This window comes from Ahaetulla prasina, chromosome 7 (genome assembly GCF_028640845.1).
Source record: "Ahaetulla prasina isolate Xishuangbanna chromosome 7, ASM2864084v1, whole genome shotgun sequence".
NCBI lineage: Eukaryota > Metazoa > Chordata > Lepidosauria > Squamata > Colubridae > Ahaetulla > Ahaetulla prasina.
The window spans coordinates 2,988,340-3,007,099 of NC_080545.1; the positions used below are offsets into that span (position 1 = coordinate 2,988,340).

Genomic DNA, 18,760 nt, shown 5'->3' on the forward strand with positions numbered 1-18,760 from the left:
CTCCCCCCCACCCGGAGGCTGGAAGCAGCTTGTTTCCTGACTTCCGGTGGGCTCGGAAGGCCCAAAAATCAGCTGGCTGGCACGCGCATGCACGCTGGAGCTGAGCTGGGGCAACGCTCGCGTGCCCACAGATATGGTTCTGCGTGCCATAGGTTCGCCATCACGGATATAGGTTATTTCATACATTCATTTGGTCCCAGTTTGGTAGTCTTCTGCTTTGTAGTAACTTACCGATAGCTTTAAAAGAAGCTGGAAGACAAAATGAACGGATCTGGGATGCTTTTATGTTGCAAGGCTACATGATTAGAAGCATATCTTTCTTTTCAATGGTCTGAATAACTCATTTATTTATATTTGAACTGGCATTTTACTTCCAGGAATTATGTTTTGAGAACTGTTTCGAGATTTGGACTGCATTTACTAGCTTGCGTTTTTCCCCCCCGTAGGCGCTGTCATAAATATTAATAAATTGTATAAAGTATATGAAGTACACATGCAGACGCACACACAAATATACATGTATAGATAGTCCTTGACGTACGACCACAAGTGAGCCCAAGATTTCTGTCTCTAAGCGAGATATTTTGTTAAGTGAGTTTGGTCCCATTTTACGACTTTTCTTGCCTCAGTTGTTAAGTGAATCTCTGCAGTTGTTAAGTGAATAACACGGTTGTTAAGTGAATCTGGCTTCCCCGCTGATTTTGCTTGTCGGAAGGTCGCAAAAGGAGATCACGTAATCCTGGGACACAGCAACCCATCATAGATATGTCAGTTGCCGAGCATCTGAATTTTGATCACATTATCATGTGAAAAACGGTCCTGTCACATTTTTCATTGTAGCCAATGTAACTTCAAACCGTCACTAAATGAATGGTTGTAAGTTGAGAACTGCCTGTATTTTGTTTGTTTAGGATGTAAGAAATAGAAAAGGGCCTATAGCCATATCTCTTCTATAAAGGGTTAATATATGTTTGGTACGTGTTCAGTATTTTATAATTAAATATTTATTGGTCAATATTTTTATGCAATTCTCTCTAGGTTTTTTCCCCCCTTGTTAAAGGGATTAAAAATTGGACTTTTTATAGCTTGTTTACAGAATAGAATAGAATAGAATAGAATAGAATAGAATAGAATAGAATAGAATAGAATAGAATTTTTATTGGCCAAGTGTGATTGGACAGGAATTTGTCTTGGTGCATCTGCTCTCATTGTACATAAAAGATACCTTCAACAAGGTACAACACTTACAACACTTAATGATAGTCATAGGGTACAAATTTAACACTTAATGATACAACACTTAATGATAGTCATAGGCTACAAATAAGCAGTCAGGAAACAATATCAGTATAAATCATAAGAATACAAGCAACAAAGTTACAGTCAAACAGTCATAAGTGGAAGGAGATGGGTGATGGGAATGAGATGATTAATAGTAGTACAGACTTAGTCAATAGTTTAACTTTGGGATTAAACGTTGTCAAAGTCTTTTCCTCTTGCTTTTTTTCTCTGGACTGCATCTGGTTTTCTAGGCGTATTCTGCATTCTAAAGGGGAATTGAGTGAAGATCGGCATAAACAATATGAAGAATTTGCTATGTCTTATCAGAAGCTGTTGGCAAACTCTCAGTCTTTAGCAGACCTCCTGGATGAAAATATGCCAGATCTTCCTCAAGACAAACCTGTGCCGGAAGGTATGTAAATTAAGCAGGTTTAAAATTCGACTTTCTATAGTAAATCTTGCTGACTCTTAACATCCCCACCGATTTTCTTCCCAGTTTATATCTTTCAGCACTGAAGTAGGAATAGAATAACAGAGTTGGAAGGGACCTTCAAGGTCTTCTACTCCAACCCCCTGCTTAGGCAGGAAACCCTACACTACTTCAGACAAATGATTATTCAACATCTTAAAAACTTCCAGTGTTGGAGCATTTACTTCTGGTTAATTGTTCTCACTGCCAGGAAATTCCTCCTTAGTTCCAGGTTGCTTCTCTCCTTGATTAGTTTCCAACCATTGCTTCTTTTTCTACCCTCAGGTGTTTTGGAGAATAGTTTGACTCCCTCTTCTTTGTGGCAGCCCCTGAGATATTGGAAGACTGCTATCATGTCCCCCCAGTCCTTCTTTTCATTAAGCTATGGATAGATAAAAATGGTAGCTTCCTTCCTTCCTTCCTTCCTCCTTGATCAGTTTCCACCCGTTGCTTCTTGTTCTACTCTCAGGTGTTTTGGAGAATAGTTTGACTCCCTCTTCTTTGTGGCAGCCCCTGAGATATTGGAAGACTCCTATCATGTCTTCCCTGGTCCTTCTTTTCATTAAACTAGACTTACCGAGTTCCTGCAACCGTTCTTCCTATATTTTAGCCTCCATCTAAAAGGCGTGGGGGGAAGAAGCTCACAACTGAAATTCCGACTTCATTGAAATATTTGACGCTTTTGTATGTTTCAATTGCAGAACATGGTCCTGGAATCGATATTTTTACCCCTGGCAAACCTGGGGAATATGATTTGGAGGGGGGAATCTGGGAAGACGAAGACGCCAGGAACTTCTACGAGAACCTCATTGATTTAAAAGCGTTTGTGCCAGCTATCTTGTTTAAAGACAATGAAAAATGTTCTCAGGCCAAAGATTCTGGGAGGGATGACTCCAGAGGTATAGTATTTGGGTTTACTGCTGAGATTATGTCACGGGAGAAGGGGGTGGGTTTTTATTCTGGGCTGTGATTAGGGTTAGGTTGGCTATGCTGGCTTTGGAAGATGTTCACATTTGCTAATTTTATTAACCATGGCTATATTATTCTACATCGGGGTCCTCAAACTTGGCAGCTTTAAGATTTGTGGACTTCAGCTCCCAGAATTCTCCAGCCAGCTATGCTAAGTTTGAAGACCTCTGTTCTACACTGATGAATCGTAGAACACATTAACAGTGGTTCAAACCACAATAAGAAGCCATAGATAACGTTAATACTGGCTTGCATTCAACTAAGAAGCCATGGCTTGTTTTCTGTTCTTTGCTAAATTGTAATAGCTCTCGCAAGTCAATGCACTCGCCTGCAACCATGGAAATTATTGTAGAAATAAGTTTGGAAAAACGCTGCAGAAATTCCTTGCCATTCTGGGAATATTTTGAGCCAAAGTAAAAGGGATGAATTTCCTAAACATTTTTCTTTCCCACTTTGTTTCTTGGCTGCCCGGTTGAATGATATTGTTTCTTTTTGAAACAGAACTAAAAGAAAATAAAGAAAATAAAGATATATCCGGCACTGAAGACCTAGAACTGGAACTAGAAAACTTGGATATTAATGATGAGACCCTTGATCTAGATTGTGGAGAGGAAGCAGAGGATCTCACAAAAAAACTTCTTGACGAACAAGGTAAGAAAGACGTGGAAAAGTATGCTATTCTTATTGATCTAAATAGTAGCTATCTAAACAATACCTAAAGTCTATTTTAATAATATGGCTAGCCTAATACAACTCATTTGGGGGGAATTTTTGTAACCCGGAACAACAGTAGTTTTGTCTGTAACTTGCTATTCAACACTCCTAAAATATAGAGTTTGTAGTACAGCAGTTTAACCTTGGAAGCAACCTAGGTGTAAGGAGAAATTTCCTGCCAGTGAAGGCAATTAACCGGTGGAACAGCTTCCCACCAGAAGTTGTGGATGCTCCATCACTGGAGGTTTTTAAGAAGAGATTGGACAAACATTTGTCTGAAATGGTCGAGGGTCTCCTGCCTGAGCAGGGGGTTGGACTAGAAGACCTCCAAGGTCCCTTCCAGCTCTGTTATTCTGTTAACAATTCCCACCATATGGGGGAACTAATTAAACTCTTGACCAGAGTTAGGTAATAATGAAAAGGCAACAACTCTTCTGTTTGTGTGGGAATGATCACCTGTTTCAGGATTGCGTCATAGAACACCAACGCATTTCTCCGTTGAGAACGATGGCCAATAATTGTTCCTAACCAATGTCAAGCCAGAGGGGAATCAATTATTTGTTTGCTTGTATTGAAACAATAAGAGCAAACAGTATCACATTGTCCTCACACCCAATGGACTTCGGATGAGATTTCTGATGTCTGTACGCATCGCATCTAACGCTTGCATGTTGGAGAAAGCAAAGGTGACGTTTTAGGCACAGCTCCCTATTCCATCAAATCCCTATTAACCTTTTTTTTTAACCAAAACACATGTCAGCCCCCGACCAGCCTAGTTGGGAGGATTAGTAAATGTGGACTCACTCTCTAATCTGGCTTCGGTCCCATTCTTTTTAAAAAAAGGAACACGAAACACATTGTCGCCTACCTCACAGGGTTGTTAGGGTGAATGAGATGGCTTGCAAAGCACTTTGTGGGGTCAAAGGAGCCATAATGGGACCTGTGTCTGCTTGTGAGGAAGATGAGTCATGTGTATGAACAGGAGAAGTATTGTCTTGTCCGTTTTTTGCTTAGCGAATTTCCTTTGCTTTGGTAGATAGGCTTTAAGTTGAGCAATAAGTGTAGATGTTCCCCTTGTCCACGATGAGATCAGTCATTCTGATTTGACAGTGAGGACAATTAACCTGTGGAACTCCTTGCCACCAGAAATTGTGGGTGCTCCATCACTGGAGGTTTTCAAGAAGAGATTGGAAAGCCATTTGTCTGGAATGGTAGAGGGACTCCTGCTTGAGCAGGGAGCTGGACTAGAAGACCTCCAAGGTCCCTTCCCGTTCTGTTATTCTATTAATTCCTTTCTCGCATCAGATTTACTTTATGGCTATGTTTTTTCTTTTACCTAGTTTATAATGGCATCCAATATAAATATTGTAATTTATTCCTCAAAGAATAAGTTTATTGTCTATGTCGTATTGGCACAGGCTGGTGAAAACTGACTCTGAATAATCCCGCGGTTTTCACCTAATTAAAAGTAAAAGTTTTCCACTTTCTCAAAACAATCAGTCACATGGTCCAATCAGGATGCTGTCCAGTTGCTAGGTGACTCCAGTGCCCTCCTTCCGAGCCCCTCCAGGAATGTCCTTGTTTCCCAAGAGAAAGTATTTTGTTTTGGCTACAACACCCCCAACTATCTCTATTCCCCCTTCCCTGTCCCTCAAAACAGCTTCAGGCTTGACAGGCATCCATTATAAATATTCTTCATGCCCCCCAAATAGCATTTAAAATAGTCACTGTACATTTTTTTGGAATAATAAGTAAGACAGTCTTGGAGAGTTAAAGTGTACCAAAAGGCGAAGAGGCAATTAAGTATTAAGCTGTTCATAATAAAGGTTTGCTTCAGTGCAATGTGTAAAAAAAATATTTTTCTATTTTTAACACAATTAGGCAAGAAACAGGGAGCAGATAGCACCGGAGCTGAAAATAGTGACGGAAAGCAAGCTGCAAGAAGTGAGTTTTGAGGTGGTACTAAGAGGAAGAAAGTGTTTTGAAGTAGATAAGCTTATAAGGGGCAGGGACTAGATAGAAAATTTGAGGAAGAGATCCAATTATCTGTAACCTGAAAAGTTGCAGGAATATACACAGTAGAGCTTTTCTAGGAACTCAAAGATTAATTATTTAAGATGGATATTCTTTGCGCTAGTTTCCTTAATAGATGATAGAGAAAAACAATTCAGGTTCTTTGGTTTTGATGAATTTCAGTTCAGTGGTGAGCTAAATCAGGGGTCTCCAACCTTGGTCCCTTTAAGACTTGTGGACTTCACAAAGCTGGCTGAGGAACTCTGGGAGTTGAAGTCCACAAGTCTTAAAGGGACTAAGGCTGGAGACCCCTGGCTTAAATTTTTAGGTTTCCTGGTTGAGAAGAACGTTTAAGCACATTCATGAATGCATTTCTCTGAGCTGGCATCGTAACTAAATTAGAACGCACGCTAATATAGCACATTAGGGAAAGTGTAGGAGAAAATGTTCTTCCGTTTCAGGAACAGTTGCTCATCCAGTAAATTTCTCTTGAGATCATCAGAAAAGAATGAGAACAAATGATACTAACTGTATTTAACGTGCCTTTTAATTACAGTTTAATTTGCGTTCATCTCTTCAGTTACTTCAGTCCAGTGGCTCTCTCTTGAGTTATGAAAATAGCTTCACCATTGTTTAGTCAAGATGGGCTGTACGAATACAGGTAGCCTTCAACCTGCGCCCACAATTGAGCCCAAAATTTCTGTTGCTAAGTGAGACATTTATGATATGACCTTGCCTTAGCTGTTAAGTGAATCACTGGTTAAATTAGTCAAACTGTTCAGTGAATCCGGCTTCCCCAGTGACTTCACTTCTCAGAAGGTTGCAAATGCAGCTAGGTTGTTGTTTTTTTTACCCCGTCATCAAGTGGTACCCATTTATCTACTCACAGTATCGCGTGCTTTCAAACTGCTGGGTAGGCCGGAGCCGGGGAGCAAGTGGCAGGAGCTCAACCTATTTCACAGAGCTGGGCTCAAACTGCTGGAGTGCAGATAATTTTTGGCTGGCAGTTCAAGCGTCCTGAAGCCCGCTGTGCCACCACTTCCTCTTATGTGATTGGGAGTATGCCAAACCCCCCCCCCATTTCAAATTCAATGATTTAGTAGGAGAAACCATATACAAAATGTACAAAAATAGACACGAGGAAAAAGGAAGAAAATCCGAGAGAAATATCCACGGTGGAGCTAGCTTTAAGGGAAAATAATAATAATAATATTTATTTGGTGTAGCCCTTCTAAAGTGCAAAGCGCTTTACACTTCTTAGCTTGAATTCCCTTGGAAAGGATCCTAAAGGTGACAGGCTCCATTCAAGGAGTTCGATGAAATGTGAGAATATTCTCCTTGGGTGGGAAACATCAATCATTGAATGAATAAAGACATTAAACTGGGGGCTTAATAAGGAATCTGCAAGTCCATTTTACTTTCTAGATGAAAATGGGTTCCTAAAATATTTATGCTCTATTCTTGATTTCTTCTACGAGAGGAGAAAAAAAAATAATCAAAGGCAGCGTTTCATCTATCAGTTCCTTTCAAGTTATATTTCCACGCGTATTTTGCCCTGTGTCTCTTCTTAGGGGGTCATTGCATTAATTCTCCATTCTCTTTTACTAATATCATATCTGCTTATTTTGTTTTTTCTCCCCTTGCTTTTAAGCCTGTGCTAGGTATTAACTGGGGTTTCCCCCCCCCCCCCCGTTGAAAAAAATAATAATCAAACCCTATAATTCACTTGCTTATGGGGATTACATAATTCTTGGAGAAGGTATTTTTTTTAAATGTTACATTTTACTTGTTTGTCTGTTTTTGGCTCATCTCTCTTTCTCTTTCTCTCTCTTTTTTAATGCTTGGTTTAGAACAAGAAGATGAAGAAACGAGCACCGGATCACACCTAAAACTTATAGTAGATGCTTTTCTTCAGCAACTCCCGAATTGTGTAAACCGAGACCTCATAGACAAGGTGAAATCTCCATCTAATATTTCTAATGGCTGTTTCTGCAGAATACGGTTGTCTTGATGTAGGCAGTCCTCGATGTACCACCACAATTGAGCCCAAGACAGGGACGAAATGCTCCCGGTTTAGACCGGATCGCCCGATCCGGTAGTGATGGCGGTGGGTGGTTCAGAGAACCGGTAGCAAAAATCCCTGCCCCCCACCATGCCCGGCTGAGCTGCGCGCTCATCAGAGGTTTTTTTTTTTTTTTTACTTTTAAAAGCATTTTTTCTTCGGCCCCCAAAAAAATAGCCTCTGATGATGGCGCGGTTCAGCTGGGATCGCCAGAACCTTTTAAAAGCATTTTTTCGGCCAAAGAGGTTGTAGAAAAAATGCTTTTAAAAGGCTCCTCTGGCGATCCCAGCTGAGTTGCCTGATCGCCAGTTAAAAGCATTTTTTTACAACCTCTTTGGCCAAAATGCTTTTAAAAGTAAAAAAAAAAAGAGTTGGCCACACCCAGTCACATTACTACCCCCCATCAAGCCATGCCCACAGAACCGGTAGTAACACATTTTATATTTCACCCCTGGCCCAAGATATCTGTTGCTGAGACATTTGTTAAATGAGTTTTGCCCCGTTTTACGACTTTCTTGCCGCAATTTTTAAGTGAAATGCTGCATTTGATAAGTTAGTCACACGGGGTTTTTTAATTTGCATTTATATCCCGCCCTTCTCCGAAGACTCAGGGCGGCTTACACTCTGTCTAGCAATAGTCTTCATCCATTTGTATATTATATACAAAGTCAACTTATTGCCCCCAACAATCTGGGTCCTCATTTTACCTACCTTATAAAGGATGGAAGGCTGAGTCCACCTTGGGCCTGGTGGGACTCGAACCTGCAGTAATTGCAAGCAGCTGCCGTTAATAACAGACTGTCTTACCAGTCTGAGCCACCAGAGGCCCACAGAGGTTGTAAAGTGAATCTGGCTTCCCCGTTGATTCTGTTTGTGAGAAGGTCACAAAAGTGGATCCCGGGATTCTATCCCCTCCCCACCCCCCCAGACACCGCAACCGTCATAAATATCCGTTTGCAAGGTTCCGAATTTTGATCGCGTGACCATGTGGAGCCTGGAAGGGTCGTAAGTGTGAAAAACGGCCGTTAAGCCCCCTTTTTTCAGTGTCGTTGTGACTTTGAAGGGTCGCTAAACGAACTGTTGTAAGTCGAGGACTTCCTGTCTTGCATTCTGACCCCTTCGATCCCCTCCAAATGCAGAAAACACCTGACAGCTTGAGAAAAGCAGTTCTGACAATGAATTTAAATGGCTTTTCCGATCTACGAATGCAAAGAAACAGCATGTAAAATTTGTTTGGATTATTAATAGCTGGGGGGCAGGGCTCTGCAAATTTGGCTCTTTAAAGACTTGTAGAATAGAATAGAATAGAATTTTTTTATTGGCCAAGTGTGATTGGACACACAAGGAATTTGTCTTTGGTGCATATGCTCTCAGTGTACATAAAAGAAAAGATGCGTTCATCAAGGTACAACATTTACAACACAATTGATGATCAATATATCAATATAAATCATAAGGATTGCCAGCAACAAAGTTACAGTCATACAGTCATAAGTGGAAAGAGATTGGTGATGGGAACTATGAGAAGATTAATAGTAGTGCAGATTCAGTAAATAGTCTGACAGTGTTGAGGGAATTATTTGTTTAGCAGAGTGATGGCCTTCGGGAAAAAACTGTTCTTGTGTCTAGTTGTTCTGGTGTGCAGTGCTCTATAGCGTCATTTTGAGGGTAGGAGTTGAAACAGTTTATGTCCAGGATGTGAGGGATCTGCAAATATTTTCACGGCCCTCTTCTTGATTCGTGCAGTATACAGGTCCTCAATGGAAGGCAGGTTGGTAGCAATTATTTTTTCTGCAGTTCTAATTATCCTCTGAAGTCTGTGTTTTTCTTGTTGGGTTGCAGAACCGAACCAGACAGTTATAGAGGTGCAAATGACAGACTCAATAATTCCTCTGTAGAATTGGATCAGCAGCTCCTTGGGCAGTTTGAGCTTACTGAGGACTTCAACTCCCAGAGTTCCTCAGCAGATCCCTGGCTGGGGGTGGGGGGGGGGAAATGATTCTGTAAATTGGTCTCGGCCTGAAATCACTTGTGGATGGGAAAACCTCCTCTTCTCCAGCACATAACTGGACTATGATAGCCACTCGCCTATCAGGAATTGGGTTTATGATTTGTTTGCTTTAAATTCAGATTTCAATTTTTCCCTTTCTTCCGCAGGCAGCCATGGATTTTTGCATGAATATGAACACCAAGGCTAACCGAAGGAAATTAGTCCGGGCCCTTTTCATCGTTCCTCGGCAGAGGTAAGCGTCGAATTTAAATGTTGCATTTATCCATCTGCAAAAAAAATTCTGGCCCAAAATCAGAAAATGGCTGGCAGAAATAACTGACCAACCCATAGATTGGAAGCCAGAGTTTTTTTCGCTGGGAATATTGAATAGGAAATATAGTAAAGAAATAAGATATCTAATCTTACACATAATAACAGCTGCAAGAATAGCTTATGCAGAGAATTGGAAAAATGAGAACATACCATCAGAGGAGGAATATGAGTAATCAATAAAGTAAGCTAAATGCATATAAGTACCACATCTGGGATGTTCTAAGTGAGAAAACTGCCATTAATTTTTAGGAAAGATCCTTCTCAGCCACAGTTTTGCCTTTTTACAATTGCTAGACTTTAGTATACCTGTGAAGCAGGGGTGAAATGCTCCCGGTTCAGACCGGCTCGCGCGATCTGATAGCGATGGTGGCTGCTGGTTCGGAAGACTGGTAGCAAAAATCCCTGGCCCCACCCCCCCTGCCTCTGCTGAGCTGCACCATCAGCAGAGGGTTTTTTTTTTTACTTTTAAAAGTTTTTCTTCAGCCGAAAACATGACTTTAAAAGTAAAAAAAAAACCCTCTGATGATCGCGGGGCTGAGCAGAGATCATCAAAACCCTTTAAAAGTTTTCTTTAAAAAAACCCTCTTCAGCCGAAGGGGGAAAAAAAAAAGAGGATTTAAAAGCCACCTCTGGCAATCCCAGAGGAGTTTCCTGATCCTTACAGGCTTTTAAACTCACTTTTTAACAGCCCCCACTTACAAGAGCCCCCACCCATGCCCAGCCAATTCCCCCTCCTCACTTACCTATAATTACTGCTCCTTTCGGGCTAGCAATGGCATGCTTTTCTTCAGCTACTGATTACAGTTTGCTTTGACTTCCTGCTTTGCTGAATGAGGAACTCTGGGAGTTGAAGTCCACAAACTAAGTTACTAAGGTTGGAGACCCCCTGATCTAAAAAAATAAATAAAAATAATAAAATAAAATATTTGTGCAGCTTTCTGAGATTTGGTGTGATTCTGTAGTGTTTCACTCTAACTACACAAACACACAAAATCTCACAGAGCTATATGTGGCATTGTGTGTGAGTTGTGTTGTGTGTGTGTAAAGTAGTGTGAAAGTGTGAGGTTCCGGCTTGCTGCAGGAGCCATTTTGGGTGAAGTGCAGTTGCTTTTACATTGTGTGTGAGTCAGTTGTGTTGTATTGTGTGTGTGTAAAGTGTGAAAATTGGTTTTTGGTACCTCTTATTGTTTTGTGTACCTTATTTATTATTTTTATTTTTTAATGTTATTGGCCACGCCCACCCACTCATCTGACCACCAAGCCACACCCACCAATTAAGCCACGCCCACAGAACCAGTAGGGAAACTTTTTAGATTTCACCCCTGCTGTGAAGGATCTTTGTGTATCCATGGTTGCGGCCTTGTTCTTTGTTCACACACACACACACACACACACACACACACACACACACACACACACACACACCCCTAATGACTATGCTAATATTTTTTCCTTAAGGTCTTATTATCCATGGTATTAATAGCCATGATCATAAGTTCAGGATTGCCACAGATAACAAGGATTTCCTCCATATAGGTAGTCCTCATTTACAAGAGTTCACTTAGTGACCATTCAAAGTTACAATGCCACTGAAAAAAGTGACTTATGACCGTTTTTCACACTTACGACCGTCACAGCATCTTCATGGTCAGGTGATTTACGTTCAGATGCTTGACAGCTGACTCACATTTATGACGGTTGCAGTGTCCCGGGGTCACGTGATCCCCTTTTACGACCTTCTGACCAGCAAAGTCAAGGGGGGAGCCCGATTCGCTTCAGAATCGTGTGACTCACTTAACAACTGCAGTGATTCATTTAACAACAATAAATATGGGGCAAAACTCATGTAACCAATTTCTCACTTAGAAAATAAGTTTTGGGCTGAATTGTGGCCGTAAGTCGAGGACTACCAACACAGCTATTGGTCTCAAGAGCATCTGCCTGGTTTTGCTTGGAACTGGACGCTAAATCAGATCAAACTTTATTAGCCCTCAAGTGACAGACCATGGAGTGAGAATAAATTACAAACTTAAGAACCTTCCCAGAAACTGGCAAACCATTTCCATAAAGTTTCCAAGCAAAATAATTGGTTGTGTTTTCTGAAACTATCTAAAAACAAAGGAGCCTTGTTTTTGTTTTTTTTAATATATCTCGTTAAACTTTCCATGTGAGCAATAGGTTTTTAAGTATTTTCAAATCCTTGGTGAAATCTTTGGAGTAACTCATTGGCAGTCTGTAACATAGCTCCTGTCCAAACATTAATCTTTACTCATTTTTGTGGTGGTTTGTATTGTATTTTTTTATAGTAGTCCTTGGAGTTAGGCCATAAGAAAAAAAAAATGCAGTTAACTCATTCTTAATACAAGATTAATTCAGACTTTCACCAAGATGGAAAGAGCCAAATGTAACATCTAACTTTTTGACAGGAAAAACTCAGATTTCAGTCTTTTTTCAGCCACGGAAATACATTAAGTGACTTTGAGACAAGTTTGTTTCTAAGCCTTAAAATTAGTCCAAATGGTTCTTGTGGGGATAAAATGGGAGGTGTGTTATGCATATTGCCTTGAATTTCTTTGGATAAAAGGTGAGATAATCCAGTAATGATTATTTCATGAAAGAAGTGGAAACCTTTAATGTTAAACAGAGCCATGGTGGCACAGCGGTTAGAATGCAACATTTGCAGGCTAATTTGTGCCCACAACCAGGAGTTCAATCCTAACCGGCTCGAGGTTGACTCAGCCTTCCATCCTTCTGAGGTTGGTAAAATGAAGACCCAGATTGTTGGGGGCAATAGGCCGACTCTAAACTGCTCAGAGAGGGCTGTAAAATTAGTTGAAGTGGTATATAAGTCTAAGTCAGTGGTTCTCAACCTGTGGGTCGGGATCCCGTTGGGGGTCGAATGACCATTTGCCAGGGGTCGCCAAAGACCATCGGAAATATGGTAAATATACTTGCGAGTCGAAGAATCGCGCTCCAATGGTTGACTCCACAAGCCAGGTGCAGGCTCTTCAAATCGCTAGCCGAATTCGGCTTCAGGCGCGATGAATTAAAAAAGAGAGAAATCTTTGCTCTGATGTCTCCCTCTCAAGCCAGCTGCAATCACTCCCAATCGCGAGCCTCATCTGGCTTCAGGCGCGATAAACTTAATAGGGGAGGAGTCTCCGCTTTAATGCCTCCGTCCTCAAGGCAATCGCAAGCAGTTCAGATCGCTAGCCAATACGGCTTCAGGCGCGATCAATTCAAAACGAAAATAATTTTACGGTTGGGGTCGCCACCTCGTGGGGAATTGTATTAAAGGGGTCACAGCACTATAAAGGTTGAGAACCACTGCTCTAAGTGCTATTGCATAATACTAAAAAAGGCAATGGTTGCACTTTTCTCATAACTTCCCAGTAATATTTATAATTATAGGTTCCCTAATATTACTGTTATAATTAATATATAATATATGTAGTAACAGTGTGGTACTTATATTGCAAATATCTAAAAATCAGATTAAAAAAAACCTGGAATCCCTAAATGTTCTTTGAAATAGAACATTTACCCATGGATTATCCTTTATTTGCAGGCTGGATTTGTTGCCTTTCTATGCGCGGCTGGTTGGTACTTTGCACCCTTGTATGTCAGACGTAGCCGAAGACCTCTGTTCCATGCTGAAGGGGGACTTCAGATTTCACGTATGTCTCCATTGGTTTTCCATTAGATTGAGCTGCCCACATTTCAAAATGCCTGGCATAATAACAGGGAAACTCGAAGTAAAAGGCCAGTTCTGTAACGGATTTTTTTTTTAAAAAATTATTTTTACATTTCATAAATTAGAATGCAAAATATCATTACATAATCTTAAAGTTTGACCGTGCATGTATTCACAAACAGGCTTATTTCTGAATCTTTCGCCTGAAAGAACTTTGAAAATATTGATTTTCGGAGCACTCCAAACCTGACTGCCACATGGCAGCATTTTTTAAATTGCAGACAGAGAGAACAGCAATTGAAAAACCTGCAAAAATTACTTTGGGGGTTGTCCTAAGCCGAATTGGCAGCCGGTTTAAATTTTTAGATACTTGTTTTTACAACCTGTACTTTGGGCTCAGAGATAAAAAAACTCAAATAGCAGCTGCTTTTTAAATTTGGAATCTTCTTAAGTGTTTTCTTATATGGTACTCAGAAGTGGAGGCAGGGAATATTCAAAATATAATCAGCGTTTGGCTTGTGAATTCCTTTCCTTTGTCTGTTGTAAGTCAGAAACACAACTGTACTATAAACAACTTTGATAAACTGTTAATAAAAACCAGAGTGCTTTAAAATAAGTCATCTTGCCTGCTGTTTATTATGTACTTCAACAACATGTATTGATTGATTACTGATTTATATAACAATTATATTAATTAATACTAGCTGTCTAGGAAATGTATTGGACACAAAAACATAAAAGCAGTTTTAATTTTAGGTTTTCACTTATGAAGGAGTAATGAATTTTGTCATTAAACTTCTGATTTTTTTTTTCTAAAGACAAAGATGTTAGCTTTCTCTTTGGGTGCAACTATTTTGTTTGAATCCAAGGGCTATTTTATACACACCTGGTTTTAAACGGCAGCTCAATACGGTTTAAATTATTTATTGTTTCTGCATTCATTTTAATGCGTATAATCTCTGGAACAACGAGGTTGTTCAACAAATACATTTTAAACAATTTAAACCTTTATGTCTATGCAGATTCTCAGTCATCCAGGCCATGGTTGTCCCAAAGGTGCTTTTTCAAGAGGCAATTGGACTTTCGTTGTTTTTCCTTGAAGATGTTTTGCTTCTCATCCAAGAAGCTTCTTCAGCTCTGACTGAACCATGCAGTCAGAGCTGAAGAAGCTTCTTGGATGAGAAGCGAAACGTCTTCAAAGAAAAACCAGAAAGTCCAGTTGCCTCTTGAAAAAGCACCTTTGGGACAATTTAAACCTTTGTTAAATCACAAAATGCATTTAAAGATGAATCTCTCTGAACAACTATTTTCAGATCCTTTAAATATTACCCTGTTTCCCGCAAAATAAGACATCCCCTGATAATAAGCCCAATCGGGCATTTGAGCGCATGGCAATAAGGCCAAACACTTATTTCAGGGTTCAAAAAAATATAAGACAGGGTCTTATTTTGGGGGAAACAGGGTATTTAGATGGTAATACTGGGGAACTAACTTTATATGAACCTGAATGGAGAGACAGAAATATTTTGCTGCTATAGTTCTGGTCTCCATTGTGAAGGCAGCCCACACCTCAAAGTTGTGAATGCTCCAACGCTGGAAGTTTTAAAGAAGAGATTAGACAATCATTTGTCTGAAGTGGTGCAGGGTTTCCCGCCTAAGCAGGAGGTTGGACTAGAAGACCTCCAAGGTCCCTTCCCACTCTGTTATTCTGTTCTATTCTAAACCACTATGCTCACATTGAGCGCATTCCAAACCAGAAAACAGAACTCGTGGCTGTTTAACGTGTCACAAAATGTACACTCTCGCATCTGGGTAAAATAAACCATGATCCTTGTCTACAGGTGAGAAAGAAGGACCAGATCAACATCGAGACGAAGAACAAAACCGTGAGGTTCATTGGAGAGCTAACTAAGTTTAAGATGTTCTCCAGAAGTGACACGCTGCATTGCTTGAAGGTGAGTGCTCATTGATTGGATCCTGTCCCTTCCTCATGACTAACTAGAGGTGATTACGCTTCAGAATGATCTTATAAAAAGGGATACACGTAATTTGAATTGTCCATAATGATGCTTTATCATTTAAACATTTCTGGGTTTTTTTTGTTTTTAAATATATTAAGGTTTAGTGTTGCGGATTGGAATAGAACATTCAAATGCGTTGCAGCATCACGGTTTACTTGTGCCCCAAAATAAGCTTTCTTGAGATCTAAAAGGAATATAGATAGTCCTCGACTTAGCAACCATTTAGTGACGGTTCAAAGTTACAGCAGCACTGAAGTAAGTGACTTAGGACCATTTTTCACACTTACGACCGTTGCAGCATCCCTGCGGTCACGAGATTTACATTGGATGCTTGACACCTGGTTCATATTTATGACGGTCGCAGCGTCCCGGGGTCACGCAATCCCATTTTGCGACCTTCTGACAAGCAAAAGTCAACCAGGAAACCTGATTCATTTAACGACCGTGTGGCAAGCTTAACAAATGCGGCGAGAAAATCCGTGAAACCGGGCAGGACTCACTTTGCAAATTTCCCGCTTAGCAACATAAATTCTGGGCTCCGTTGTAGTCGTAAGTCGAGGACTACCTGTATAGTGTGGGACGTACTCTGCACATGAGTGAAAGCCCTTTAAACGACGATGCAAATTCTTTGCAGATGCTCCTGTCCGACTTCTCCCATCACCATATCGAGATGGCCTGCACTTTGCTAGAGACCTGCGGTAGATTCCTCTTCAGGTCTCCGGACTCCCATTTGAGGACCAGCGTTCTCTTGGTAAGGATTCTACGATATATAAAACGTTCTTCTAACGGTCGATATTCTTCTTCATGGGAGAGGAACATTTTGCACGGAAAGGCACAGGATTTAATTAGGGAATTTGCAGGGGGTCAGCCCCACAAAGAGTCCCTTCAGGTACCCTTCCTTCCTTCCTTCCTTCCTTCCTTCCTTCCTTCCTTCCTTCCTTCCTTCCTTCCTTCCTTTTCTTTCTCCTTCCTCCCCCTTCTCTTTCCTTTCTTCCTCCCTCCATCTTTCTTTTCCCTCCCTCCCTCTTCCTTCCTTCCTTTCTTCCTTCCTTCCCTTTCTCCTCCAGTTTCCTTTCTCCTACTCATCTCCTCCCTCCCTCCCTCCCTTCCTTCCTTTCTCTCCCTCCCTCCCACCCTCTTTCTTTCTTTTTCTTTCTTTTTCTTCCTTCCTTTTTCTTTTCTTTCCCCTCCTCCCCCTTCTATCTCTTTTCTTCCTCCTTCCCTCCATCTTTCTTTTCCCTCCCTTCCTCCCTCTCCTTCCTTCCTTCCTTCCTTCCTTCCTCTGTCTCCCCTCTCTCTCCTCCTCTTTCTTTTCTTTTCTTTTCTTTTCTTTTCTTTTCTTTTCTTTTCTTTTCTTTTCTTTTCTTTTCTTTTCTTTTCTTTTCTTTTCTTTTCTTTTCTTTCTTTCTTCCTTCCTTCCTTCCTTCCTTCCTTCCTTCCTTCCTTCCTTCCTTCCTTCCTTCCAACACCAGGGTCTTTTCCAAGGAGTCTTCTCTTCTCATTTGGTGGCCAAAGTATTTGATCTTCAGCTTCAGGAGCTGAAAGAATGAATACCTCTTGTAAATTAGCGAGGGGGTGCGATGGCTCAGCAATTAAAGATGCTGAGCTTCTTGGCTGGAAAGCTGACGTTCTGTGTTTGAGTGCCGCTCGAAAGGGCGAGTTCCCATTCCTTGCCTCAACTCCTGCCCACCTAGCAGTTCAAAAGCATGCAAATGCAAATAGATAAATAGGTACCACTTTGGTGGGAAGGTAACAGCATTCTGTGCGCCTTTGTCATATAGCCATGCTGGCCAGATGACCACGGAAAATATCTTCGGACAACGCTGGCTTCCTCAGCCAAAAAACATAATGAGATGATCATTATGCCCTGGAGTCAGACACAACCGGACAGGGAAACCTTTACCTTTGTAAATCATTAATCTATAGTCCGAAGCTTCTGACTTGGTTAGGGAAGGATGGCCACAAGGCTTATCAAAGCCAAGATCTAATTAAAATTTTATTTATTTATCTATCAGACTTGGAAACCAGCTGTCTCGCTCGCAGAACGCCCCAAAAACCGCGGCTTTCCCGTCCTGAATGTTTTCGCCTCTTGTTTCTAGGAGCAAATGATGCGGAAGAAGCAAGCAATGCACCTTGATGCGCGCTACGTCACGATGGTGGAAAACGCCTACTACTATTGTAACCCTCCCCCAGCGGAGAAAACGGTGAAGAAGAAGCGGCCCCCCCTCCAGGAATACATTCGGAAGCTGCTCTACAAGGACCTCTCCAAAGTCACAACTGAAAAGGTTCCTTGCTTTTCTCCCTCTGTAGCCGAGATCCATACGGAGAGAGAGGGGGACGGAATTGGGGTGGATGAAGTTAGGCAATTACATGGATCAACATTTTTATTTCTCACTGTTTTGCAATCCTTAAGGGACCCGTTGGCCCGTTCTGTAAGGTGGAAACCAGATATTTTAAAATTCAACAATGACGGACTAAATATTGAGCTTAAATTGAAAACATTCAATCCGTAGTTGATTCAGAGATCAAATAATGCTTCTCGGGTTTCTTATCGATAAATAAGTTTTCCTGCATTAAGTTTAATGTGTGTATTCTCTGAAACAACGTGGTTATTCAATAAATAGTTTAAACCATGGGTAAAATTTACTAACCTTTCTTACCAGTTTGGAAGTGTATGTGCTGCATGTGCGCTTCACACGTGTGTGCAGACCTACTGCGCATGCACAAAAGCTCTGCGCATGCGCAGAAGGTAATGAACACATTAGTTCCTGGTTAAAACCAGGAAGTAACAACACCCAGGCGGGTGGGTGGAACTTTGCTCCACCATCGCTACCGGATCGCCGAACTAGCCGCCAAGATCGCTACCAGATCGGGCGATCCGGTGCGAACTGGGAGGATTTCACCCCTGGTTTAAACCAACATTTCTTAAGCTGGGTCTGCAGATAAGCTTGCAATGATCACTAAAGTGAAACCAAGTGTAAGCCGGCTTTTTGAACATTATTTGTTTGTGGCACCTTAAACAATTTGTGGAAAATTCCTACCTGCCACAAGTGGCTGTTTGCAAGCTGGTAACAATCACTGTTTCATCACGTTTTTTAAAAAAAAATTCTTTCCTTGAAAGTTTTTTTGAATTTTTAGAATTGAATTGATTGCCTGTAGCTAGCAGGGTTTGCCTAGGGTACCTCTAGATCTGGAATTTATTGTGGTAACAGGT

At 41.0% G+C, this 18,760-nt stretch overlaps 1 protein-coding gene across 3 annotated transcripts in view; it reads left to right on the top strand.

The window, feature by feature from the left end:
- UPF2 (UPF2 regulator of nonsense mediated mRNA decay) overlaps window positions 1-18,760 on the top strand; it is a 52,586-nt gene that overhangs the window by 14,780 nt on the left and 19,046 nt on the right. For 2 of the 3 annotated variants that reach the window (XM_058190234.1, XM_058190233.1), the window contains exons 4-13: window positions 1,533-1,693; window positions 2,452-2,649; window positions 3,221-3,370; window positions 5,315-5,377; window positions 7,297-7,400; window positions 9,666-9,751; window positions 13,400-13,508; window positions 15,367-15,480; window positions 16,181-16,297; window positions 17,646-17,831. In XM_058190234.1, coding sequence (XP_058046217.1) covers window positions 1,533-1,693; window positions 2,452-2,649; window positions 3,221-3,370; window positions 5,315-5,377; window positions 7,297-7,400; window positions 9,666-9,751; window positions 13,400-13,508; window positions 15,367-15,480; window positions 16,181-16,297; window positions 17,646-17,831 — 1,288 coding nt within the window. The remainder of the gene's footprint in view (window positions 1-1,532; window positions 1,694-2,451; window positions 2,650-3,220; window positions 3,371-5,314; window positions 5,378-7,296; window positions 7,401-9,665; window positions 9,752-13,399; window positions 13,509-15,366; window positions 15,481-16,180; window positions 16,298-17,645; window positions 17,832-18,760) is intronic. The other variant, XM_058190235.1, reaches the window with a different exon arrangement.